Here is a 27,830-nt window from a genome sequence, read left to right as displayed (position 1 = left end):
CAGCACACACATTATGACTCTGCCTGTCTGCCTGCTTAAAAAACAAACAAACAAAAAAGAAACACACAAAAAAAACACCACACGAACATAAATCATTCACTCACAGTTTTGAAGTGAACAGAACCCTAAATAGTTGCTAGGTTAGCCTTTGATGACTATTGGAGCTACAGCTCCAGAGAATTTATACAATATTTTTTCAGAACACCCCTAGGTGTTATCATCATAATTTTTGCTATTTTATAGTCATGTTTAACAGTCATTCAGCAAGGTTATTTACATAAATGATATTCGTGGCTACTTTCCACCAGCAGATGGCACAATTACAGGTCCAACAGTTCTACAATTACTGGAATATGCAGGAGAGCTTTGAAATACGTAGGTCTAAGCTATAGTTATGCTTTTCCTTTAACAGCTTTTATTAGGGTTTTCATGGAGACAAGGCTTCTAGTGGGAGGCTGAATAAAACGTATTATTATGTCTTTTCTAGGGCAATTTTATCTCCTTTTTTGCTCTCTGGATACTTTATAGCCCTGTTACAGAGAAAATGAATAATGAATGTTACATTAAATGGCTTATAATTTCTAGAATATAGATTGTGTCTATGTGTAAAGCCCAGTGCTTGAAAAGTGCAGATGGGTAGCCCAAGAAGAATGATATCCTAGCCCAAGAGCAGGAACAGCACAAACTACGATGGTGCACCTTCTGCTGCGTGCTCCAGCCAGGAACATCGTTGATGGTGCCAGGAAGGGCAGTCTGTACAGCGCAGAGGGGCTTATTGTTTGCATCTCCACAGTAGCTAAAGGCTCTGCACAAACATAAATGACATTCTTTGCTAAACACTGTCTTCCAGTCAAAACAGAAAAGGATGTTGTGAGGAGCAACACCCTGTATAGCATACAGGTGAACATGACTGAAGCATGGGTAAAAACAAAAGTGAAATGGTAAATTCCATGCCCATGACATAAGCAAGTAAGAACTAAAGATCTACATCATCCTCCTCTTTTTGAGTAGGTCTTCTTCAGCCTCATGCAGTCCAGAGGCAGTCCAGGTCACCACATCTTCACTGTGGTCATCAGGGGTTGAACCAGATGACCTTCAGAAGTTCCTTCCAACCTGATGTTTTCAATGATTATCTGTGTTAGCTTAATATACATTTGACAAAAGCTATCATGTATCTGCAAAGAATTACAAAAAAGATCTCAAAATAATTACTGGCTAAGCCATAAGAAATGCAAATAAAATTCTAAGTAGACAGTTCATTAGACCTATGAAATAGGAAAACATCTCTGAGCCATAAACTCTGCAAGAAAGCATTCTGGCAAAATACGCTCGCCTTGTTCTTACATTTCTCCCTAGGCACTCACTGCTGGCCCATGTCCCCTTTGGAGTGCCCATTCTTCAGCTAAGGCCACGCATTAATCCAATTCTAGGACAATGTTTAAGCCTTCCCAACAGAACAGACTGAAGAAAAACAATGGATTACAAGAGACAACAAATTGAAAAACAGTAAAGCTCTGGAAGGGCATACCAGGTAAAGCACCTCAGGCAGCACCTATTACTTGCTGAGGGAGACAGGGCACTGGGGTGGTCAAACTTTTGGACTGACCTAATAAAACCCCACGACATCAGAAAAAACACTCAGTAGCATCATAACGTCTGCTGACTACCAATCCCTGGAAGCTGCTAGCCTGTGGTACAGTGGCATGTAGGAGGATATGGGGATTGTGTTTGTAGGAGAGTACAAGCTGGGTTTATGTATCCATTTTCTTCAGGCTTTTTAGATATTAGCTAGCTCCTCACTACACAAGTAGCTGCAAAGGGTACACAAATGTACTTGTTATTCCTGAACAGGCCAGACAGTGACTTTGTCATTATTACTAGTTTACTTGAAATTTGTTTTATTCTAAAAATAATCCAGGGCATAGAAGTGTGCACTTGAAGAGAAAAGCAAATAAGGTTTCCCCTCCTCCAAATTCAAGTACAGTTAGCAGGCAACAGCAACGTAAGATCACTGAAATGTTTTGTGTTTTTTCTTCCTACAATGAAAATGACTAGGTATTCAGGTGATTCATACATTTAAGTAAAAACAAAATATACACATGCAAAATTTCAATGTTTTAACACAAAAACGTCATCATGAATCCATTCTCAGTGCAAATGAATGCCACGGCAATACTCAAATATCTGGAATAAGCAATTTAAGAGCTGAAATAGCCTCTCTTGGTTAATTAATTGCTATCTTTGTTTGAGGAGGTGTGTGGCAATTTGCAGATAGCAATGTTTATACAAGAAATGCCACAAGCTTCATTGTTGCTGCCCACCTCTACCCACAAAAAACACTTGGGTTATAATCAGCACCTTCAGACAAACTCTGCTACACACAATAATTTCATTCACTCAAGAGGATTACTCCTGAGACATTTTTGTTTTCTAGTACCTGTTTGTTTGTAGTTTAGTTGCTTTTTGAGTGTCAGAGATTCCATTCAATAGCTATCATGGGCATGACATTTTATTCTGAGAAGTATTGCATTTATTTTGAGCGTGTTTATTCTCTGAACTAAATATTTAGTTCGATATGCTTGCTGTAAATAGGCTCAATTGCCCCTTAAGGTAAAAGGCCACAAGCTACAGTGTCACAGCTCCTGCTTTGAGAAACAGTTTGATCCATCTTAAGTGGAACAGTTTCCAGATAAATGTTTCCACATAATAAGTATTTGCCTCTTAATTCATCTATATCCCTTAAAAAGGATCAGGCTGTCAAGGACTGTACGTCGCAGCTGCAGAGAAGCATATTTAGAGGGAAGAAATAAGGTGAAGAATTACAAGAGCAGTTGAAAGCTGAGGAGCAGGAACGTTGGTGTATCCAGTCATTCAAAGCAACGGGCAACACTGAAAGGTCATTTCTTTCTCTTGACTTGAAATGACTTATGTGAATGGAAAGCTATTTTCTTAATTAACAAAAGCATGAAGGGAAGCTATAGTCTAAAATAAATGCACTAATACAGTCACTTTCAACAGAATATGGCTGGCAGTGTCTTAAGTCTGGCCCAAAGTATTGGACGTCCACATCTTGAAATTACTTGTTCTTTGCTCATATGCTTAGTGCTATTTAAATTCTAAATATAGTTAACAGTATTAGACAGCATCACATCATATTTTTTTGGCTCACCAGAGTTGCAACTCTTTTCTGCTTTTCCCCTCCTGGGCAGTTTCAAAACAACTCCAGACTACATGCTGAGCAAGTGCTGCATGATTGTCACTGGAGCTCTGTTGCCCAAATAACAATATGTTGCCCATAACAATAATAATGCTTCAAATAACTGCTTGCAATTAATAACAACAACAAATAACTGTGCTTGCACTACAGATCATTAGGACAATTATTTTTTCAAAATGAATGCACCAAACATTTTCTAAACCTTAAGCTTTCTAAAAACATTTTTTTTTTCAAATTAATACACTCAATGACCATCACCACAATACACAACAAAGGCAAAACCCTTCTTGATATATCTCTGTCAAGTCCATTGTACAAAACAAAGCCAGCATAGCCAAAGGTACTAGCCAAGGTTTTAGTACTATCTCACAAGGAAGCATCACCTTACCTTACAAGAAAATCAGCTATTGACTGTCCTCAAAGGAAAATAATAATAATAATAACAATAATAACAATAATAACAAAATAACAATAATAATAGATTACAAAATCAAAGCTGGAGTGAGTACCGCTTCCAGGTGAATGCAAATAGTGGTGGAGGGAGAAAAATCTAATCACTCACAGACAAAGAAACAGCATTCAGTCTGCATTGACAGGAAAAAAAAAAAAAAAGGATGAAGCAATAAGGAAATGGAACAGAAAACTTCAGAGGATGATTCCATAGAGATACTGTGATGGAAGGAACGGCTTTAAGGACCGTGTATTTCAACCACCCAATCCCTCTGCTTCCCCATCCAACTCAGGTATACCTTTCTAAAAAGGCTTATTTCCCTGGTAAGGATTAGAAAGATACTTTTTATCTGAATATGTAAAAGACAGCTGACTGCAGCCTTAGGGATTTGGGAATGGCAAATCTCCCATCTCTGCAACACTCCAGGAAATTCAGCCATTTTAATATTTTCTTAAAGCATGCTGTAGGATTGACTAAGGGATGCATCCATCCCCCAAAGAAATGGCACAAAAATCATTAAATATTATCTACTGCTATACCAACCAATGACAGGCCATCCACAACACATGCATACACAAAGGCAAATTGCTAGGAAACGGTTAACATCTGACTGCTGATTAGATCTCCTCAGGACTGTTTTCTAGAAGAGGAAGGGCACATTGTTCATAAACACATCCCCATTGGCTCCTGGCAGTGCGTGCTATACCTTTCCTCCTTCCTGCACACCTCTGGATCCAGCCACCCAGCACTTGGTGCTCCATTTCTGACTACTGCATACCAACCATGAACAAAACGCAGCACGGGAGTATATCTTTTATGGTTTTAACTAAAGCACAACACTTTGTGTTCTCTGCACAGGTCAGAACTCTACCACTTCTTCCTCCAGCCTCTCACTTGGATAGGAAAAAAGTCATTTGCTGGAGCTGATGAGCTCCAAGGTCAAAATCCTACAACAGCAAGTTTCCTAATCAGCTTCCAACCATAAATAATTTTGTCTTCCACTTGCTTTGTGAATTATTAGAGATATTTACGTAAAATGTATTATTGCTCCACTGACAATCAGTTTGACATAAGTGTTGATTTACTGTCTTCTAGGAAATTACATTGCAAAGTTACTGTGTAGAAATAATTGCTGTCATGCTATAGTTTCCTGGAACTTGTTACTAGGACCAGACTACTCTAAGTGCAACGTACAGGTCTTTCAGGAAAGTGCAGTTAAAATTTAGAGCTAAGGTAATGTCACACGTTTACAGAGCAGCACCACAAATAACTTGACCATGTGTTTACGGTAATTTTATTTACAAGTTACCATATGACACCTGTAGTACTACAGTTTTTGTAACACCATTAGCAGTAAAATAAGTCACATGTAAAGAGTAGGAGACAGCAGAGAAAAATGCGCACACAATGCAGAAAAGCTATTCTATTATGACTGAAAGTAGGTATTTTTCTACAGACTCTGAAAGCAATGAAGAATATACATGTTGAGAAGAGCAAGTTCTTCACCCCTGTTATTTCTACAATACTTTTTTTTTTTTTTTGGTACAGTGATACTTCGGTATGATGAGTACTACACACTAGTAGTCAGACACAAGTGGTGGGGAGATAACTATCTTAATACCTTATCCTTTTGAGCACCCAGAAAGCAAAAGCAAAGCTTCCTTCTTTTAAAGGAAAGTTATCCAGAGCAGATTTACTTGCAGAGCCAGTAGTGCAGAATTGCTACTGAGGGGTCAGAAGAGACAGAACTTAAGACTAGAGAGTTCCCATGCATTGCATATTGCCTGTGCATTCTCATCTGGTCTGAAGTTAAGTAGTTGGTGAGCAAAACCAGTTGCAGCATTCCACAAGTCTTTTTACAGTGCCATGATCTAATAAGGCTGAGCGTAGCTTAGCAGAATCCCAAAATCAAGCAGAGAAAAAAGCCCTTCTGCTGTCTTATAATTCTTGGCTCTAATGATGCTGGTGTTGAGCCTGGGCCTTTCTCAAGAGGAAAAACGTAGAGGAGCATGTCTGAAGAAATTCTAGTTCTAGATGTATTCTGGTAAGACTCAGAAGAAAATAACCTTATTGCAGCTAACCTTATTGCAGCATCAGATGCAACCCTTTTCTGCTTCAAAGTACAGCAGCAGCTTCCAGAAAGCAAACATATTATTCAGGATGCTACCCTGCCCCCCATTCCTCCCCCCACCCCCCCAAAAAAAAAAAGGCAAAAACACACACACACAAAAAGCAAAACAAAAAAACAACCATCTTTAATAGCCTGGAACAACTGTCAATGCACAAAATCCATGCTAGTGGCAACTGCTGGAAAAACAAAGAAAATAAAAGCTGCACAGTAATAATTATTTCCACTACTAACTACATGCAGGATATATTGCTTTTGGTACAATGCCATTTATTGTCAAAAGAAGAAAACCAGTGATTACGTTGGGCGCACATGAATTACGCAGACCTTTGCCATGCTGGAATAACAGCATATTATAGTTAGAGAAATGTCATCAAGTCAGCTGTAAAAACAGCTTAATACAGTTCTCCCAGCATACCAAACCACCCTCAAAAACAAGCTTATAAATTAAGCTTAACTACAAAAGAATACTTAAGAAATGACCAGTTTGTTTTTTCCTTAATCCCCACCTTTGTCCTGAGGACTGCATATACACTGCACATGAGAGCAAACAGAATTAAACACAGCTACAGTGACACCAACAATGTTCATGTAAGTACTTTTGTGTAAACTGACCTGCAAAAGTTTGTTCCCTCCACATTTCTGTGGCCTACCTATTCAATGAGCCTGCAAAAGTATATGCATGTACAAGGACTAGCAGAGCTTTTAAAAAAAACGTAACACTTTAAAAAAATCTGTTTTGAACTTGAGTCTAACATGTCTCAACTACAAGCTAGAATATTTGTGAGTTTTAAGACTTTAACACAGGAATATAGAACGTTTTTTTAGCCAAAATTTTCTCTCAAGTGCTAGCTATTGAAATTAAAGGTGAGCTAGGAGAAAGGCTTGACTAAAAAACCTTCCCCTGAATTGTTCCACTCACTTGTGATATAATCAATTCAGTAAGTCTCAAGCCAAAATTCTGAATATTCAGCATTTTTGCATTTGCTGTTTTAAGGCAGAAAAACATCTTCGGAAGAAGCCATTTAGTTTTAGATATGAGAACAAAAGTAGAAGGTACATCTTAAGTCTTTTTCAGTAATAGCTTTTTTTTTTTTATGTATGCTATTCTCTTCCAGCTTTGGGTTTTACTATTTTTTGCTAGAAATTTTGAAATAGTTTTTAGAAGCATGAAAGAATGCATCATAGCTAGAGAAACTAAAACAGTGTTCCATTGTTATTTCTGGGTTGTGTGTTCAAGGTTGGCATTAAAATTGTAAGGTGGAATTAACAGATCACTGTACTGTGCAACACCTTCGCTGGTGTTGCCCTAGGCACTACAGTGACTGCAGGAGGGGAACTGCATTGTGCTGTGCACATTTCCTCCCTAAAGTCAGTGGTTGGAGTGTAACCAACAGGCCGTAAGTCAGCTGCCTGTACCCAGGGCCCAGCTCCATGAAGCACAGCTGGGTCTGTGGCTCAGTTTTACAGAAAAAAAAAGAATGAAAGTGGAGTTGTGAGACTGTATGTGAACTACAGCCAGCAAAAGAAAGAAAAGAACAGAGGTTGTAGCAGTAAAAGGACTTGGGAGAAAAATGCCATCATGGAACCTATAAACCCTGAGGAAGAGCAGCATTGCTGGAAGACAGGAATAACTCAGCAAGATTAAAGGTCAGCTCAGTCCAAGCAGCAATGGCAGGAGACAGAAGTAGTATTTCAGTTGACAAGCTAAGACAGTTGAGCATCATGCAAATGCACAGGGAGACTCACAAGATAACCAAGAGTATTTAACTCAGTATTTTTAGATGAGAAAATGCTGGAAACCCAACATGCTGGCAAGGTATTTCTTGCTCTTTTCCACAGAATCAGAAAAAAAGATTCCTTTGACCAGCTTTCCCGCACAAACATAAGCTACTTGTAAGTGTGTGTGTGTTGCGAGGAAGATGAGAGGCAATTTTAGAAAAGTAGCAAGAAGTTTCCAGTATTCACAAAGTATTAAAAAAAAATATTTGGAGTCAAAAAGAGAAAAATTTGAACCAGGGTCTGTTGAATCTCAGGCTGAAGTTCCCAACAGCAACAAAGAAACCCAGTGGAATGGGGTTTCACATCACATCTTACATAAATGTATTGTCCCTTTCTGTTCCTTGTATGTTTTTATATTGCCTTCCCAGAAATCAACACAGTTACCAGATCACATGCTATGCTTTCAACAGGAACAATCTCAGGAGACCTTCCAGTTTTTATGCTTACCTCTTCAGTGGATTTACATCAGTTTAATTAATATGATCAGTAAGCTGTTATCACCAGAACCTCATGAATCCCACAGATTTTTGGAACAACTGAGAATTTAGCTTCACTTTTAATTAAGATGACAGAGAAAAGTAAATTGGTGAAATGGCAAGACATACTGAAAAAATGGACAAAGTTGTGAAAAAGTTGTGAAGGATACCTGAAGTTGTGTGCATAATTCATAAAATAGAAAGATAAAGGGTTTACAGAACAATTCTCATATCTAACTTCCAAGATTAACATTCACATGAACACAGCATGAGCAGAGCCACATTTGAACACTGGTCACCTCTTGCACTTGTACAAGTGACAGAACATTGTTTTGCAGAGTAACCAAAGCCTTCTCAGAAACCAGAGTTCAAGCTGCAGAACTCTTCTGAAGCTGAGGAGTTTCATGTGCAACAGAGCAAGATAACCATCAACAGAAATGGCATGTATTGATGTTATGAAAGTTTTTAAGCCTTCTACACTTTTATTTTTTAAGCTTGTCAAGTGTTATATGTAAATTAGTAGCAAGAATAGCAAAATAAAACGTACACAACATGGAAGCGCACATCTTTGGTCTGTAGAGAAAGTACTGGCAGCAGAGACATGGCTTATACTCGAAAGCATTTTTACTTTATACTTGAGTGCACCATCTACCCCAGCCCTGGGGGTTCAGCTTCCAGGGCGCTCTAACTACAGCAGCCCAGCCCACGCAAACAAACCCGAGTACCCATCTATACAGTCTTTGACTCCAGGAATTTAAGATTGCCCATTACACTTCAAGCTCACAGATAGAAAGGATCAAAGGATCAGTGTCCTTTGGAATTCTGAAATTTGGATTCTGGTGGAACACAGAAAATACGCATATTTTAACTAACTCCACTTAAACAAGCATTACAAGAGTGCTAATCAGCAGCTTGTCAAAACCTCCACTGTGACAAGCTGCAGTTTTGTTATACCTTGAAGTAACTCACTGAAATACATATGTTGCAATCCAATGTACTGCTGGCAGGAACAAAAAGACAAAGGCAGCTACATTCAGAGAAAAAGAACATGCATAACCCTATCTATAGCCAAATTAAATTCTGTAACATTCTGGAAGAAAATGCATTTGCTGCTGTGAAAGCCAGAGAGGGGATGGAGAGATGAATTTTAACAAGCCAGTTTTCAGAGTTGTCACAGACCTGTCAGTTACTGATAAACACTTGTTAGTTTCAGGTCACATTTTTTCTGTTTCCATATTAATTACAGAAGTTTTTAGCTGCCATCATCCAATTACATCTTTTAAGAGCTCGGTTCTTTGGCACAGCTTGATTTTAGGCTTAAAAATATAAACATAAAAACCATATAAAGCCCATTACAGCGATGTAACAGTGCACTGCTCCCAGACATCACAGAACGTTTCAAACCTTGGTGACAAGAACCTTTTTCATAGCAAAATGGAAACATTTGGTCTTTAAGGATTGTTCAAGTAATTCTTTTCAAGATTTCCTGGGAAATGGGCTATAGCTATAATATCAAGAGAGTCAAAACAATCCATGCTCAATAGCTCAAAATACCAATGGCTTTCAAAACTTTCTTGCCACAAAGATACAACACTTCTGCCTGTCTACAAACTTTACGTGTATTTTTTTTGGATGGCTTCCCTAATTTAATTTCAAGCTGATATAGTCATACACTAAAACAAACACACTTGTGTATTTTAAAATATTCATGTAGGCTACTTGCTACTACACTGTTCAAGTGACAGTCATTTTTTAGACATGCTAATGTAATACAGTGTATGATTTATAAAACAGCTCATTTTAAAGCAAAATTCCAGTCATTTTTTTATATATGCACAGTACTATGCTGATTTGGTAATACAGGGACACAATTTAATGATTTTCTTTGCATTTGTTTTTACAAGATTCAGATGCCAAAAACAAAACAGAACATTAAGTTACCTGATTTAAAAAAGAAAATCACAAACGCTTACAACATTAAAAGAATAAGACGAAATATAAACCTTTGCTACTTACAATTGATCTATACAGATTAACCAAATCACAAATCTGTCACAATATAAACGTTTAATTGTTACACTGAATAAGAACATACAGAAAATGATTTATTTTTTTTTTTTAGTTTTTTATATAAAATCTTCCTTTGCCTTTTTCTTAAATGTTAAACTTACCATTAACTAAATTAGCTATGCATGACTTGTGGGGTACATGACTAAGAAGGCACCAACAGTACAAAGCAAAGACAAAGCAGTTTGAGTATTTTAAGAGTGCTCTACACTGATACAACACAAGAAAAGGCAACAATAGTGAGTAATCCAGCTGCAACCTTTAGAAATTTGTTCTAGATTTACAAAGGTAGTCCAACTTTTACATTTCCTCCAATGTTTCACTTAGTTTGATCACAGCACATGCTACAAAAAAAACATTGTAAGCTTCACTTTACTAATGTGCACTTTTCACTAATTTAGTGTCTTGATTTCAATTGTTAACTAAACCATTTTGAACCACAAATGAATTTAAAACTTAGTAAAAGGATTGTTTGGATTTTCTGTTTAAACCACTGCATTTACAAAAATACTTCCCCTAAAATCCGGGATTACTTGAAGACATTGCTGTACAAATATAAAAGTACTATGCAAGGAACCAAATTCATGAGTATATTGTGTGTATGTATAGACCTATATTTATACCATATCACTGTGCTGTAACAACACATTTATCAATAACCAAGGACTATATAAACTACACTAACATAAGCAAATATATATTAATAAAGTTTAAATCTATAGTACAGTTGCTCAGCAAACAACTTCGACATGGTATAAATATAACACAGCGTATTACAGTGGGCAGCAACAACAGGTTTTTCTTTTTCTCCCATTCTGTAAGGAAAACCATGCTAAACTCCTTGGGTTTCATTTGGCCACTGCTGAGTTATGTCACCACCTGCTACTCCTGAAAGCTCATAGTGCACCACACCGCTCGGCCCATGTAGTGTGTTGTACACTTCGACTATATATATATATATATGTATATATATATATATACACGTAATATTGATGAGGAAGATTCTGGTGACAGTCAGGATAGCAGAGTAAGATGCTTCTTTGCCAAAGCATCGATAAGAAGTTCATGTTTGCATATTTTTCTTCAGCTATAAAGTTGGAATGTTTCGACAATTAACTGTTTACATTCCTTATTCCCAAAACATCTTTACCATGAAATACATGCTACTTCAGTTACGAGTTTCGGTTCTCTGCTCTAAAAATACAAAAAGTAGATAAAAGAGAAAAAAAAAATCAATGTAAAATGATGAAATAGCCGACCTAACATTGTTATAGGCACCTTCTTTTAAACTGTTTTCAAAGTCTGACAAAAAAAATCACGCTTCTGCACTTGACACTTTAACAAATTCTGCTTAACAATGTGTACTGAATTCAGTAGAAGATAGATGAATGCAGTTACTGATACTGATGGATGCCAATTTGATTCAGCAGAATAGCTAAGGAAGAAAGCCTGAAAGCACCAGATGTTAGGTAAAGCAAACCCTTGGCTTCTCATCCCGAGAGACAGATTGCAAAGGTAAATCTCCAGCTCCCCCAAAATCCAAAATTAAAGAAAATACTAAAAAATTACTGGGAAAGAAGGATGAAACAAGCTGCCAAAATTCTTCCTTAATAAACTAAAACTGAGGTGTTACAAACTAATTTCAGTAACAGTCATCTTTCCAACCATGATTCCTGTAGTAATGACGATGGTACAAGTAGCAGAGATTCTAGAAATATTTCAGCTTCTCCAAACCAAGTGAGGAAAGCATTTTGGTAAAGATGCGTAGAAATGTCAAAAGAAATTTCTACACTAGTATCAACAGTCAAGTGCATATTTCTTCTATAGAAATGTTTTTTAGCATAGGTTCCATACCACAATTCAACAATCACTTGTGCAGTGTCCTGATAATGCTCCTAATATGTTCCACGCAACAGAGATTTATGTACCACAGGAACTTCCTAATCAAAAATGCCCTTTAAAATGAACCCTTGCTTATTAAAAATTAGTTTTGGTAGGTTAACACTCAAACTGTAAGAAAAGGAAAATTTTGAAATGGAATCTTGTAAGCACCCTTATCTATTGAAATCTAAGTTAATGGCTTTCTTTTCTTTGAAAAACAGACTTAAGTGGTATGAGGAAGCCTGGAGTTATTAACCAGCAAGCATCCTTGTATACTACAGTAGCAATTGAACCTGATTTCCATTCAAACACATTACCCAAGAGGAAACCAAAAACTAATTCTTTATGTTAATGTGAAGATATAAGATTTAAATTTATTTCCAGGAATTACAAGTGCATTTTGTTCATATTAGCAAGCAGTCTATACAATCCATTCTTCACTGCTGCCAAAATAAAATGAGAAAAAGACAGCAGATATATGAAAAGCTAAAAATAGAACTATTTTTCCTAAGTTATTTGTTGAATAGCATTTCAGTTGAACACAACTCAGAGGTAACAATAGATTTTTTTTTCTCTCAATCATAGGCATGTGGCACTTAGACAATCATCTTTGCACAGAAAGCTTTAACAGTCATGCGAGGGCACAGTAATTATTTTAAACAAGGCAAATTTCTCACCACAGAGAGCAGTGGGGAAAGAAAAGGAGGCACTGCACTGGAACATAACACCTAGTAAACTCCACATTATACAATTTCAGTAACAAATACTTGAAAAGATCATTAAAAGGTATACAATTTTAAACATTATTTAGTGCTAGCTTTGTTTGGTTGTCCTAACTCAGCATTATCAGAAAAGTTTGATAGTACTTGACAACAGAACAGTACTTCATGTCACGAGCTCATGGAGGCTTGATTACAAATCACCATAGTGTAGGTTGCAAGAAATGAACTTGAGATGCTGACATGCTGTAGGAGCAAAAGTAAATTCAGACTTTCTCATTTAAAGATGCAGTGTTCCTCTCTGCAAGAATTCTGAATGTCAGTGATTAAAATGTAAAACTATCAATCCTCATTTGAAGCATTTCATTGGTATGCAGTATGTAGACTGAGTTTATTAACATCATATTTTGGTTTCTCGCTTACCACCACATTCAGATGCCTTCCACAAAGAAAAGCATTCACCTGTAGGTCATCATGCCATTATGTTCTTTGCTAATCTTCCACCACACGGTGAATAGATATAAGTTGGCGAGCTGCCACTCATTCTCTTTGCACAAGTCTTATAAACACTAATATATGGTATGAACTTTGGAAGTACTACGCCTCCAACATGGTTAAACTTTAAATGATCTCTTTAAAAAGGCAGGGAGAAAAGGTACAAGTTTCGTCAATACACAGAAAAATGTTTCTTAGATGAATTCAATTAAGATGGGTTCCTATGTGGCTATTACGCTGTATAGAATACCTATATGTACAGCACAGGACACCCAAACAAGTGCATAAGCAAGATTAACATGAACACAACTTATGCTGTAATCCATAGCATAATGGTATAAACCCCACTGGATGCTAACCATTTCTATTTAAAAAGGAAGTGCAAAAAAAATCTGGGATGTCACTGACTTAAAGTGCCCTGAATAGTAGCTTTTCTAAAAAAAATGCCAGCGACTTCAGTAAAGTCAGAAAAACATAGTTCATGGTGTAAACTTCTTATCGGTTAATGAATTATCTTCTTGGATATCGATCCAGGAGTGAAAGGAACCACTGCATCTTTCAAACCAGAAAGCAAGCAGTTAAAACACGGCCAGCAGTAGGTGCACTTACAGTACAGTACTGCAACAGGTCAACAATGGGCATTACGCATAGGAGTGTAAATTACAATTCTTCAGGCTTAAAAGATTCATTGAAAGCATGAAAAGCCAAAACTACCAGGAACTGCCCTCCTGAATGGCTCAAAGGAGTTAGTGGATAAGCTGAGAGAGGCCACAAGACATGACCAACAATAAAGAACTGGGAAGAGGAACAGCAACGTTTGAGCATGCCCAGTCCTTTAAGTCCTTGTCCTACAAAAAAGAGCAGAGACATATTTAAGTGAAGAAAGTTTTTAACATTGTCTTTCAAAACAGATATATTTTTCCTATTTGTGTTTTTATACACCATGTTTTACCATGAGTCAGTGACAGCAGTACCAATATATATTAGTTTAAAAAAAGCTTTCCCTGAGAAACTCCTTAACCTAGCAAGTAGCCAGGAGACCAACTATTTAAAATGTTAGCTTCGTTATCCACATGGGTTATAACCCCCCCCCCAAACACAAGCCGTTCCCTGTGTAAATCCTTTTAAACTCCTAAGTGACAAAATACAGAAACATGACTACTAAACAGGAAGATATTTCTACCTTTCTCCAAATTACTCATTATTTATTTGAATAATTGCTTATTTTCACATGGCTTCTTAATTCCAAAAACTACAATCAAAAACTATGACAGGAAATAACACACTGAGCAGAGCTAGCTGATAAAGTGTGGGGTTGGGGAGGAGAGTAGAAGCGCACAGGAAGAGACTTGTTACTGTGCAGTCCAAGCCAACTGCTAAGGACCAGTTTTCACTACGTCAGCTACTCAAACTGCTGTGAAACAGAGTATCTAATAATTCTAACGACAGATTTGTACAATATACCAGCATATCATTATCAAGTTAAGTAAAATACTTAAATTTCAGCATCACATCAACCAAATCAACTTTTTGTAATAGCATTCAAAGAAATTTCCCTTAGCACTGGATCACCGATAGGTATCTTTATTACTGATCCTTTTATCCCTTAATCCCTAATACAACCCAGGTAAGTGTGGTCTGGGCAAAGAGGAAAGGAGCAGAGATCATAAACTGATTTGCCACAATGCTAGCTGTTTGTTCTCCCTCCTTGATTCTATGGCCTTTTAATAACAGGTTTCATCTTACTCCATTTATGTTATTTTCTTTCAGAATGTGTGCATGTACTCCTAGTGGCTCTTGTACAGAATTAGCTTTAGAAAACACAGAAGAGAAACAGGTACCAGCCATGTTATTGCACCCCAGTTCTAATTCTATTGGTAATGCCCAACTAGTAATAAAAGCCCAGAGTATGAGCCTCAGATTTATCTAAATTTTAATTATTAAAATAGCTTTGAATGTTAGCTAGTAAGCTTCACAAATGAAACACTTTCTAAAAATCAAAATTACTTCTGTTGTGAACTTTGATATTCAACATAATTATATTCAATATTCAAACTAGTGACAACAGAAGTTATCCCTGTTAAAGTAAAAACCGTTTTCAACAGTTTCCTCAACTTTTTTTCCTTTCTACCAGTGCAACATTAAATAAAAGAAACTGGAGGTATAAGCAATGCAGAAACTGAAATACCATTTTTAGTGCAGAAAAATTACTGGTTATAGCAAAGCAATAAAGTTTCTACACACTGCTGTCAAGGTCTTAGATTTCTTGCAATGGAGACACTCACAGGCTCTAAACTTAACTTTTCTGCTAGAATTGCCAGGCAGAGATGACACACTTCTAGAACATTGGTAGAGAATAGCACAGGATCCATTTTTAAGCCCACAAAATAGGCAACACATATTAGGCTGTCATCTTTGGGTTGTTTTTCTTGTCTAGACACAAAGCTTACATACTTTAAACTACTAGCAGTATCACTGAAGTTTCTCAAGTGTTGGAAAAATTATTCAGGTAAGTATTTGACCAATTTTGTATGAAACTAGTGAGACTTGCAAGCCTCATGGTACATGAAGACCAGTTAAGTTTATTGATTTGAAAAAATAAAAGTGTCAGAGACAGCAAGTATCAGTACATTTTAAATTAAGAAAGTTTAAATCTTCAAAATATTAGCAAGTATAATCATAATTAATTTAAGAATAGCTAGACAGCTATTTAGTCATACAATTATTTCAGAAGTACTGGAAGTTATACCGAAGTTTTATGGTTCTGGGATTTTTGTTTGTTTTTAAATAGTTTTAAAGGTTTCTCCTCTGCACATTACATTTAAGGAAGAATTTTTTAAAAAGCATTTGAAGCCATATGACAAAATACTCTAGTATCTCGAATGAAGATCACTGTCCCCTTGACAAGTTTTTTTTTTTTTTTTTTTTTTTTTTAAGTAAGATTTACATTTCAAAAAGTGTTCACACGGCTTTTATTCTGAGAAGCACTAATTAAATGTAATTCTTATTCCGTAAATGTAACCTAAAAAGTAGGTAAACATCTCAAGACAATTGCCTGGATTCCCTCTAGACATTTCAGTGTTGCAGAGTAAAATAAACCCATTTCTTCAGTAACAGAATAGGACTGATGCCAATGGAATAAGCAGAAAGTTTTTACTTCAGGAGCTAGTTAGCATATCAATAGAAACAGTCAGTTATACATTTCCCTAGTGGTAGCCAGAGAGTTACAGAATTCTTTCCCCCTTCCCAAATGGTTTCTTATTGCTGTGACTTTACCTATGCACAATTTAAGATGGATATCCTGGCTGGAATCTAGCAGTTTCCTCAAAAATCAATTCTTTCAGCTTTTCCTTCGGCAAGTCATCCAACTCCATATCAAACTTGAAGGGTGCTTCAGCTACAGGCTTAATAATATAGAGACTTATTGTTATTTATTTATTTTTAGTATATTTCATGCAGTCCCTGTATGCGAAAAAAATCTGAAAATAATGTGCTTCACAAAAATGTCTAATATTGTGCCATCTTCAAGGAACAACTCATTCTATTAGTCCCTTATGTGCTTTATTAGTTCAGCTTACCAAATTGAACCATAAATTGAATCATAGGAAAATTTAAAACACACAGTAAAATATTTGACAAAGTAACTTAGTAACTACCTGAAGAAAAATAATCTGAAATACTGTACTGTCCCCCTCCTTATTTCCTCCTCCCCTCCTTCTTCACCAGAAGTAACCCAAAATCCCACCAGCATAATATGAACTAAAGCAAGTTCAGTTTTGGGGGCTTTTAAGTGCATAAACTGATAGCAAACTTTATTCTCCTGACTTTATCTCAGCCATTATGAAACAAAACCACAGTGAACTGAGAAGTTCCATTTTCAGAGAGTATTCCTTAGCATCTATTCATTTTTTGTTGAGTTTCCAAAATGTAGTACTAAAATAAGAAATATAAAATAAAAGCAGAACATCAATTGCATATTCAATCAATTATTGTCCTTAAACTAATGAAAAAAATAATGTATCATTTAATCAACAACATTTACATTTTAACAATGTCTTTACCTCATCACTTGGATCATAATACTGCTCCAGATATGGATGGGCTAAAGCTTGCTCCACTTCAATTCGCTTATGAGGATTAAAGGTCAACATTTTATCCAACAAATCAAGCGCTAAGAAGAAAAAAAGTAAGCAAGAGTTTAATATTCACTACAATCTGCAAAGTACAAGCAATGTTAAAAGACAGGCTACATAGAAAAGACAGGCTTCCCTAAGTTTTGTGTTAATTTCAATTCACAGCTGGAATTCCGCAGCTGTAGCAGCAGCAACAAAAACAGTAGAATGCTTCCTTTGACTTGGGCAGTATGCCTTTCCTCTGCTCACCCTATCAGCGTTCCTAAGTTACAACTGCCTTTGGCACCATCTGGTAGGTTTTAAGAACAGTTCTACAGACCATATACCCTTTCAAAGGCTATACAGTGTCAAAGATAATGTTAAGGGAAAGAACTGCACAGACCTCTATGGCACAAACTGCTTTCAACTACAACAGAAATTGAACAGATTTTTTTCATCACACGGATGTTTGAATTTTTGGCATAGAAATCCAAAACAAGATAGACCTTGTCTGAAATGAAGAAGTAATCAAGAATATGTTCTCATTTTGAAAAGAAAACTGATCTGTTTAATGATGAAAGTGTCATCCAGAAGTTATTAAAGAATATTACATATTCGTAGTACACTATTATAAGTAACCCAGAAGACATTCTCCAGCTAAAGGTGCAAATATGTTCACATTTGTGAGATTTAGGCAAAATCTGTAGAAGGCAACTTGTAAAGAACCCACAGAGAACTTGAAGATCCTGTAAGACAGAGCATGAGGTCTGATGAAACTCTGGTCAAATGTTACAAATCAGAGTTACTGCAATTGTTCAGCTACTTTGGTTGTAACACGTTTTTCTTTTCTTGGGAATGGAAACAGAATGATTATAGAAGCAAGACGACCACAGATATTTGCAGAATCATTAAGTTCCATTCCATTTCTCCTCCTCATCACATTATTTACAGCAAAACTCAAATACAAACTTCTCACTGCACCAAGGCAGTTCTAGCTTTGTATCAGGATAAGGTGCCTGGATGGATACAAAGCACTGCAGGATATACAGAAATTTACCAGCGCGTTCAATGGCAGCTTTAAAAAGCTGCAAGGCTTGTGTAACAATTAGCATTAAATATTTTCATGCAGTTTTCTCAACACTGGAAACTCACATGCTTGCTCTCCATGTTGTGCAGATTGCTTTTACTGAAATGATGGCAAACAGCTTTTTGAAAGACTGCTGTCAAAGCTACCCTCAAGATTTAGATGAAAAGGTGTTATGGAAGTCATGCTAACTGCATGTTCCCCCAGCAGCTGAGCACATAGGCATGGCTGCAATTTGCTGTCAGAATCTCACAGAAAAAAAATTCTCACACTGATGAGCACTACAAAAGCAGAATAAATCACAGCTGTTTTTCCCAGTGATGGGGATAATCGGCTTTACAGTTCCATCTGCAGAAATCAGCTTTTTCATGACAGTTCAGTACCTGTTCACATTCGCTAAGAGTGAATTATCACGTGAAAACTCACGTGACATGAATTGTGTCAGAGCAAGTAAGAGCGCTGTACCATGAATACAGCAATCCTTAAGCTATACATAGAAGTTAGAAAGAAATAATAGTTACATACAAAAACAAACAGCAAATGTCCAATGCCAACATTGAGTACTTGAATGAACTACACTTTCAAAGACAACAATAGCTGGAATTTCCATTCTTTTTTGTTATAAGGAAGTTAATGATCAAACACCACACCACGTAATTTTAGACGTATTTTTAAAATTATTTTAAAAGATAAGTTGGTAGAAGAGTTTCATGCTGATTTATGATTTTACACCTGACTTATACAGCTGTTTTAAGGGACCTGAATGTTCTATTTTGGTATTCATTTCCACTTTTGAATACCTAATACAATGTAATAGAGTATAAAATACCTTTGGGGTCAGCATTTGGAAACAGCCTGTTCCATGGTACCTTGTTTTTGTGTGGTAGGGAAAGCAAATAGTTTCTGGCCTTTAAATTTATTATACAATTCAAATCTTCTTGGGAAGGGGATCCAAGTATGCCTATTAAAATAAATAAATAAATAGATAAACAAACAAACTACTGCATTTCTATGAAAAGTACATTAAAAACAGTCATGCCATACTTGCTAAAACTCAACATTAAAACTGCTAGGAAGAAGATTCCATACTAAATGTTTTAACTGCAGAGAAAACTCTAGAATTTTTAGAAACCTTACCTTTACTAAAAAGATTTAATTTAATTTTTCTCATAAATAAACAACTGTATTTGAGTTTTCCAATTATCAGTACTTTGTTTACAAGATCCAGTTGATATAAGTGGCTTATCCATAGAAATTAAAAAAAAAGACTTGGACCTATTGGTGTATTTGAGCTTTTTTACCTTTTAAAAAAGTGTCTATTGATATAGTAAGTATCCTCTTGCTGCCCTCTCAAATCAATGAATTACTACAGAAATCACTACAGAAATAACTACAGAGAACAGAAGATGCAGCTATAAATCCATACATTATATATTCTTGAAGACACCTCATGCATACATAGTAGCATAGGTCAAAGGAAATACAAAACCAAGAGAAAGAGAAATGGCTGACCAAGACTAGTGTAGTGGTAGAAAAGATGGAGAGAGAGAGATATGGAAATGCCACTTCATTATATAAAGCTTACCAAGGATGTGGTTAAGTTGGTCAAGGTAGTGTTTTCCTGGAAAAATAGGTCTGTTGGAGAGCATCTCTGCCAGAATACAGCCTACTGACCAGATGTCGATAGACTTGGTGTAACCCTGCAAGTAAAGCAAAGCAAGATTTTTGTTCAAATATATTTTTGCATAATTGCAGTAACATGATACTTAAGTAAATTTTGAAAGTACAGTGATATATTTTTTTAGATGAGTCATGCTTGTTCATGCTGTTTTATTTTTCTTGTACAGAATGACAGAATCATTTAGGTTGGAAAACACCTCTATGATCACCTAACCTAGCACTGCCAAGTCCACCATTAAACTATGGCACCAAGCTCTACAACTACACTTTTTCTGGAGACCTCCACGGATGGTGACTCCAGTAATTCCCTGGGCAGCCTGTTCCCATAGTTCACAATCCTTTCAGTGAATGAAACAAAAATTGTGCATCAAAAACACTGCTTTGAAGGTGTAGCAAGAACTGAAACATGCAAGATATGCTTTTCCAAAAGGATTCTGTAAGTTTAGCTGTACATGCTGCCAACCACAAATTTCTGAGACTCCCTAGTTCTACAGCCAATTTACAATAACAAATTTCAGAAATGGGCCTTATACTAACTTAAGAGACTTAAAAGTTCAGAAACCTTTACAATATTGTTTAATCTATAGCTCCTAATGGCATGCTAAACATATGGGGAAAAAAGCCACGCTTCCTAATAGTACAGAATCTAAACACCACAGAAGTCAGTAGGAAACCTTCAGCATCAAAGGGGTGAAAGGACAAAATGGATTGTTGGTTAGGTGACTTGTAAACACAACAGGCAAGTAAGTAGTAATGATGATGTGAGAAGGCCAATTGTAGGAAACAATACTATGCTGAGAAGAACTGAACGAACTATCTTCAAGTGTATAATCTATGCTATACATAAGGAAAGGCTCTGATTCAGAAGTGTATTTACACTACTGCTTGGGTAATAACACAAGGGCAACTTTACCTCAAGAACCCCTGACCCTATAAACTCCCTTGCCCTATTCTCCCATAGCCTGCAGTGTACTACACCCCCTCCCAGTAGTAGAGAGCTTCCAACAAAAGCTAGTGACTGCTGAATCCACAGCTGACTCAGCACCAGCTCCTCATGCTATGATCATTCAACAGTGTTTTCAATGCACTAATTCTGAAAAAAGTCTCATTATAGACCAGGAACGTTATGAGCTGACCATCTCTTAAGAAACACACAAAACATGTTCTTGTAGAAGCTGCTGATAAATATATGCAAATATCCAGAAATAAGATTAAGTTGCCCTATTTTTAAGGCCTCAGTGGAAGTTTAAAATACAGGAAGCCTAAAAAAAACCCTCCACTGAGCAGATGCTTGTTTTCTAAAAAGCACATTAAACACACTATTGCCACAAGAAATCAAACCCAATAACCAAGCAGTTAACCTACAGAGGCAAAGTCTTTGGGGAACATAAGATACAGACACAGGTGTAACATAGGTATTTTACTACCAAGTATGCGGTTGTAGAAACTAATGCAAAGTTTATGAAAGATACCCATTAGTCACACCATACAGAAATTGGATTCACCTTATCAGAGGTAAATGTAAGAATAACTCTAAGTAAAAAGAAAAAAAGGATGACTTGATTAAGACTATGTGAATGCAAGTAAGATTGACATACAGAAAAGATCACATGCCTTCAGAATCAGACTCACCCTCATTATGCATTCTAAACCCAAATTAAGACGTCAAGATAACACCAAGGCAACATTTACAAGCCTTGTTGAACACAGCACTAAAATGCTCTCATTATTAGTACTTCTGTCCTGCTCTATGAAAGAGAGCATCTGACAGAAAGAAGTCTCATGAATAGCAAGGAACTGGGCATATGGGAACTCATGCACATGTCTACTCAGTTGTAGTACCCAATAATTGTATCTGGAATCACAAATTTATTACAAGAGAGTAGCTATGCTGTAAATCCATCATCCTGTTTTCTCAAGACTATGCATGCATTCTGATCCTAAAAAAAATAGAAAAAACAAAAACACAGCACAGAAGGGGCAGGAGGGAAGAGAAGAATTTGGTACTTAGAAGTGAATAACCAGCAAAAGAAGCATCACAGCAACGCACTATGGTTCTTACCTTAGAATTCAGCATGATTTCAGGAGCCCTGTACCAACGTGTGGCCACGTATTCTGTCAGGAATCCTGTGTGATCATGGTCTGGATCTGCAACACGAGCCAGTCCAAAGTCACAAATCTGGTTTAAATTAAAAAGAAAAAAAAAGAGCATATTAGACATAGAGCTTCCAATACTACAACATTACTAATTCACCTTTCCCCAATCTGTGATGCAACACAGTGATGCTAGCCTGTATTTCTAGAAATAAATTATTGCACAAACATTAGGATAAGTATTTTGGATGCAAGTACAAAAAGAATATTTGGATAGGGCCTCATACAGGGGTCAAGGAGAATAAATAGCCTGAATAGCTTGAGGGGAAAAAATACTTCTGGTGCACAGCTTATGTTCTACTATGGGCTTATTTAACACCTTCTCTCACAGGTAGATGGCAAAGTATACTGCTGCAACTTGTTAGTAGGCATTTACCAGAAAATGAGAAGAGTTTAAGATGTCCCCCCCGCCCCCAAGAATTAATGACCAACACATTTGAAGCACAGCTCAAAACCCTGCTATCATCCCAACAGTGTATCTTTGCAATAGAAACATCATGAGATAACGGTAGGCTGGAAAATACAGGTTGCTGAAGGACGCACAAGCTTAACAAAAATAAACAAACCCAGAAGAAAACATTTCTTGATCCTATACCTAAAAAAAAAAAGTATCTAACCATAAAAAAAATCCCTGATCTAGACTAGTGAGTTCAGCAAAAAGGAGAGCTTTTTATCTATACTCTGGTAAGTAGGCTCCGTGGCTTTCAGAGCTATTTACCATCCTCTCTCCAAAGAGAAATTAAGGAAGTAAGAAAATTGAAAGTGTGAAGATAGTGTTATGAAGATAGAGTATGGCAGCTGTTCCTTTCTATCACCCGATAGGTAAATGCAAGCTTGTTGACTGCCAAATTAGACACACACTTACGCTTTTGCTGTCACTAAACAAATTATGATAATGACCAATTTCTACATGAAGTATATTTACTTGAAATGAGTATGCTCTCTTCAAAAAACAAAGCATCAGATGTAGGAGTAGCAAACAATTAGGAGGTTCCTCTGCTGAACATATTTTATAATAGTTTACTACTTGATAGTTAATTGTGCACACTGCATTAAAAATGTGAAATAATATGTTATAGTTAATGTACTGGGTAATCCTACCAAAAATGCAGTAGCCTCACTGCACACTGACAACCTACTCCTTTATTTTCCTGGAGAGACAGCCTACGAAACAACTGATATAGTTCAGTTAAGGAAGAAGTGATTCAGCTGAGCAAAAGCTACATCTGGAATATAAGATTTGGCAGGAGACTGTTAAACAAAGGGACTGATGAAAAGGCAGTGATGAAACTCAGAAGCCAGCCTGCATTGGACAACTCAGATATCTGACTTCAGTTACATATAATAATAAAATAAAAAGCATCCTTGGAAAACAACAAACAAAAAGAACCCTTTTAAGCATGTCAAGGTTTTCCCAAGGCTAGGGAAAAGACAGGGCATACAAGACAGGGCAAACTGCCTTGTATGCAATTAGCAGCTTACATAAAGAGAACCAGCACAAATAATCAGAAAAGCCTTCTGGAAAAACAGAGGTGAAGAAACTGTAGAAGACAACCTTACGGACTTCAGAAAATAATTATGCAGACAAACTTTTTGCAACCTCTTCCTCCTAGCCTCACAAAAAAAGCTAAATGAGACTACAGATTTCACAGAATTAAGAGAGTACACTAGCAAACAGCTATGATTTGTTATTATTAAGGCAAAAGAAAGGCTCCATCCAGTCCACAGTGAGAAGAAAGAACTGAATTTAAGAAGATGTCTGTGAATCTTTCAACTCAAGTAGAAGAAAGTAGCACATGGGATGGAAAGGAAGATTAATGAACAAAGAGAGCTCATTAAAATGACAAAAAGCCCCTGCTGACTACAGCAGAAGCAGGTTAAGCAGAAAAGAAGAAACACCATCAGTGAGAAAGGGACCAAGGTTGAAGCTGTAAGAAAGAAAGGCTTTTGGCTGTTAGCAGTGTTTTCACCAGCTGCAGAGCTAACCAGGAGTATTAACCAGACAAAATAAAAGAGAAGCCGGAGAGGTCAGCATTCTGCCTGAAGTCCTCAGTGCAAGGGAGGAAGAACAGAGACCGACTGTGCCCAGCGAGGGCAGGCAGTTCTTGCCCTGTGGCAACAAAGCACATTTAGCAGAGCAGCCACGCTATTTAGGGCAAAAAAAAAAGTTGCAAATCCACTATGCCTATTCAACTATTAATTGGTAAAGTCAATGTACAATAAGAAAATAGGCTTCTCAATCAGAAGCAAAACAAAAACAAGAAAAATTGTGTGAAGGCAATATAATGGCAGGCAGAACATTTAGGGCATTTTGACTAAGTCATAGAAGAGAATAAAAAATGTGCACATAATGAAAGACCCAGTCAGTGCTTCGTGCTTTGGAGAAACAGAACAGATGCTACTAAGAGAGGAGGAGTAATGGAGTAATTCCTCCATTAAATAATTTTAAACACCCAACATCCTATTAATATATTTAGCTTCCAATTCTTGAAAACAATGTTTTTGTAATCGCTTACAACATAAGCATTTTATTCATTTATTTTTTTTACAGATACGGCTTAAAATTGGACGAAGGTATCAAACAGATGGGAAGATTTATGAGGTTTGTGTACATATGATCATTTACTAAGCACATTAAATGAAATCCAACAGTGCAACCAATACACTGAAATATCTGAGATTTTATCACTGAATACTCTGTGTGTCTGTGTATGGATACTTAGGGAGCTCTTACTACAACTCCTAGGACACTGAGCTCCGGAAGAGATCAACAGATCTCTCTCACAATACCATTAAAGAAAGAAGCTAACCACTGAAGATGAACAAGCTTTCTGTTTTTGTTCCTCTGAAAGCATGGTTTATAGTTGTCCATTTTCACAGTACACTATGTTTTGAATTTATGTGCAATAATCACTTTGTAGTCATGCACATATACATAACAGACAAACACTGGCAGAATGGCCCGAAAAGAAACAAGTTAGTAAAAAATTTGCATTCATCCGACAAGACGTAACTTTCTTACCAATTCTGTTATTCCTACTTCAGATGTGGTGTTAACACAACACCAGAGTCCCCTTCAGGTTATGAAAAAGCATGTGCTGTCATACAGACTACCATATGCTGCACTAGGAAAGCACACATCGCAGTGCCGTGCTGTTTTAGTATCTTGGAAAGAAATTAGAGCAGTACTTACTGAGGTCATATTCTATTACTTTGTCATCCAGTGAGCTTAATTTCCTTTTCATGACCATCTTACTTGTCTTAAGCCACTGCTTTTTTTTTTCCTTTAATCACAGCACATACACAGAACTACACTCAAACTCTTGCCTGCTTCTGCCACAGTTGTAGATTTTACTCCATCTCTTTCACAAAGGGGTTAATGCCCTGAGGGGCTCTGATGTTACACAGCAGCTGCTGAAATCCCATAGCAAGAGTCAGAGCGGCAGGTCCAGCAGTTCTATGCCTCGGGAAAGGCTGGCAAGTAGCAGCAGGAATATAAAGCAATCTAATAATGCAGCCAGTATTTAGAATGGACCAGCATATGAACAGCAAGGATTTGTGGTTTGTTTTTTTTTTTTTTTTGAATTGTGACAAATGTGTATGGCCAGCAACACGCTTACATTTTGAAGAGGTTTTTGTTGTTTGTTTTTGTTTTAAATTAGAACACTAGAGTTGCTTTAAAAAACAGCGTAATTAGGTGCAACACAGCACGTAACTAACAGTTGTACCTCATCAGATCAAAGTCACGTAAACTCTTTAATCTCGCTTCATCAGTGGCCAACAGTAAATATTGAAATGTACAAGGGAACATGCTCCAGTTATTCTCGACTAGTCTCTCATCTTCTATGGATTTGCCACCATAGGACTCTAAAGCAGAGGTGGCATTCAAAAGCTTTTTCTTCTGCTGACTTGCTCTGTGTTTTTTCGTTGTTTTTTTTTGTTTGTTTGTTTTGTTTTTTTTAATTCACATTATCTTAATACCTTCTCTGTGGTACCAATTTCCCCATCTTAAAAATGCTGCAAGTTAACTACTATACCCTTTTAGTCTGAGCATGCCACCTGCTCCTTTCATTTGCCCCCACCTAATTTATTTTCAGTAGGTAAAGACAGTAAACACTTGATCTCTATTTATCCCTCCTATGCCACTAAGATTTATTTTTTTTTTTTTTATCAATTTCTATTGTATTCTTTCTTTTCCTCAAACAGTATCTTCCACAGCTGGGGAAACCTATGCTAAACAGTTCTTTCTCATATATTATAGAAGTACTCTGAAATCCTGATCTCCTCCTTTTAAAAGGCTATCATGGGGGAAGTGACGGTTAACGATAACAGTACTTAAGACTCAAGAAAAACATAAAGTTATAGAATGGCATGTTTTCTGTTCTATTCTTTATTTCTGTTCTAATTCTTCACACTTGGTTTGTTTTACTGAATGCCACTAAGCATCAAGCTGACGTTTTTCAAGAATCATAACAGCTCTAAGATCATCCTTCTGTAGTATTACAGAACCTGTGACTGAAAACGTAAATTAGGAATGTTCTCTCTCCAACTGATTTCTCTGCATGTAATCAGCACCAAGTTTCATGCATCGTTTTAGTTATCTGCTAATATGAAGTCCTTTTCCAACACTGAATGATTAACAGTTTAAACACAGAGAATCCAAGACTCAAAATATACAGTTTTCAGTTTACTTTCCAGGTGAACACAGTTCTGTTTAAGGCAAGTATTTTCATCAGCTTTCAAAAAGGCTGTTTCAAAGCCAGCTTCCAGATGGAATCAGTGATGCATTCTTTGAAACAACATAACAGAGTGTAGCATTCTAAAACAATAATAATTATTTTATCAAAACTAATAATGTTTCGTCAATCCTTCCAGGATAAAAAAAATCACATTAATCTCCAATAACAAACCTGTGTTCGTAGTTATAGCAGGTAGTTTATGAAGACCACGGGAGGAAAATTTTTAAGAAATTTCCACTAACCTTGAGATCACAAGTGGTGTTAAGCAGCAAATTCGAAGGTTTGAGGTCGCGATGAAGCACATTGGCTGAATGGATATATTTTAACCCTCTCAGAATCTGGTAAAGGAAATAACAAATGTGGTCGTTGCTGAGGTGTTGAGTCTTTAACAGCTTGTAAAGATCTGTCTCCATGAGATCTTGCACGATGTATCTGTAAGGCATCAGATGTAAGGCAGCAAAAGAAACCTGGTATCATATTAGATATCAACATATAGTACCAGATGAAACTTCTATAGCAATTTGTCTGCTTCATGACAATTATGGAACTACGTAGTTGTTTCTTGTTTTACAAGTTCTGAATCAAATCAATTCTATTACATGATGCAGACCTTTACAGAATTAAGAGGCACAGCATGCGGTCCTCTCAAATTAATCAAACTATTTCTTTATATTAGAACCTGATCTTTATTGGCATCTTAATATGACCAGGTTCCTAACCTGCTTACCAGGAAATAAACACTGTTTTAGTTTAAGGAGTAATAAACTTTTGAGATATTTGCTTCCAGTTACATAAAAGCATGAAGGTAGAAAATCCAATCAATTCTGATCAGTCTCTGCCACCTC

The 27,830-nt window shown here is 36.6% G+C and overlaps 1 protein-coding gene and 1 long non-coding RNA gene across 4 annotated transcripts in view; one reads left to right on the top strand and one right to left on the bottom strand.

Moving 5' to 3' along the window:
- Window positions 1–27,830, top strand: part of LOC121079842 — a 54,378-nt gene that overhangs the window by 9,159 nt on the left and 17,389 nt on the right. Inside the window, exon 3 of one of the 2 annotated variants that reach the window (XR_005825189.1) lies at window positions 24,798–24,848. The exons of the other annotated variant lie outside the window; for it this stretch is intronic. This is a non-coding gene — a long non-coding RNA (uncharacterized LOC121079842). The remainder of the gene's footprint in view (window positions 1–24,797; window positions 24,849–27,830) is intronic. 2 annotated transcript variants of the gene reach the window in all.
- The window catches only part of MAPK1 (mitogen-activated protein kinase 1), a 35,646-nt gene continuing 17,999 nt past the window's right edge, over window positions 10,184–27,830 (bottom strand). For both annotated transcript variants that reach the window (XM_040577590.1, XM_040577591.1), the window contains 7 exons: window positions 27,228–27,417; window positions 22,155–22,271; window positions 19,998–20,112; window positions 19,242–19,373; window positions 17,278–17,387; window positions 16,493–16,620; window positions 10,184–14,064 (listed from right to left, as the gene is read on the bottom strand). In XM_040577590.1, coding sequence (XP_040433524.1) covers window positions 16,504–16,620; window positions 17,278–17,387; window positions 19,242–19,373; window positions 19,998–20,112; window positions 22,155–22,271; window positions 27,228–27,417 — 781 coding nt within the window. In that variant the 3' untranslated portion in view covers window positions 10,184–14,064; window positions 16,493–16,503. The remainder of the gene's footprint in view (window positions 14,065–16,492; window positions 16,621–17,277; window positions 17,388–19,241; window positions 19,374–19,997; window positions 20,113–22,154; window positions 22,272–27,227; window positions 27,418–27,830) is intronic.

The sequence above is a fragment of the Cygnus olor genome, chromosome 17, assembly GCF_009769625.2.
Source record: "Cygnus olor isolate bCygOlo1 chromosome 17, bCygOlo1.pri.v2, whole genome shotgun sequence".
NCBI lineage: Eukaryota > Metazoa > Chordata > Aves > Anseriformes > Anatidae > Cygnus > Cygnus olor.
Note: the sequence above shows the minus strand (reverse complement) of the source record. Positions and strands in the feature narration are given on the sequence as shown.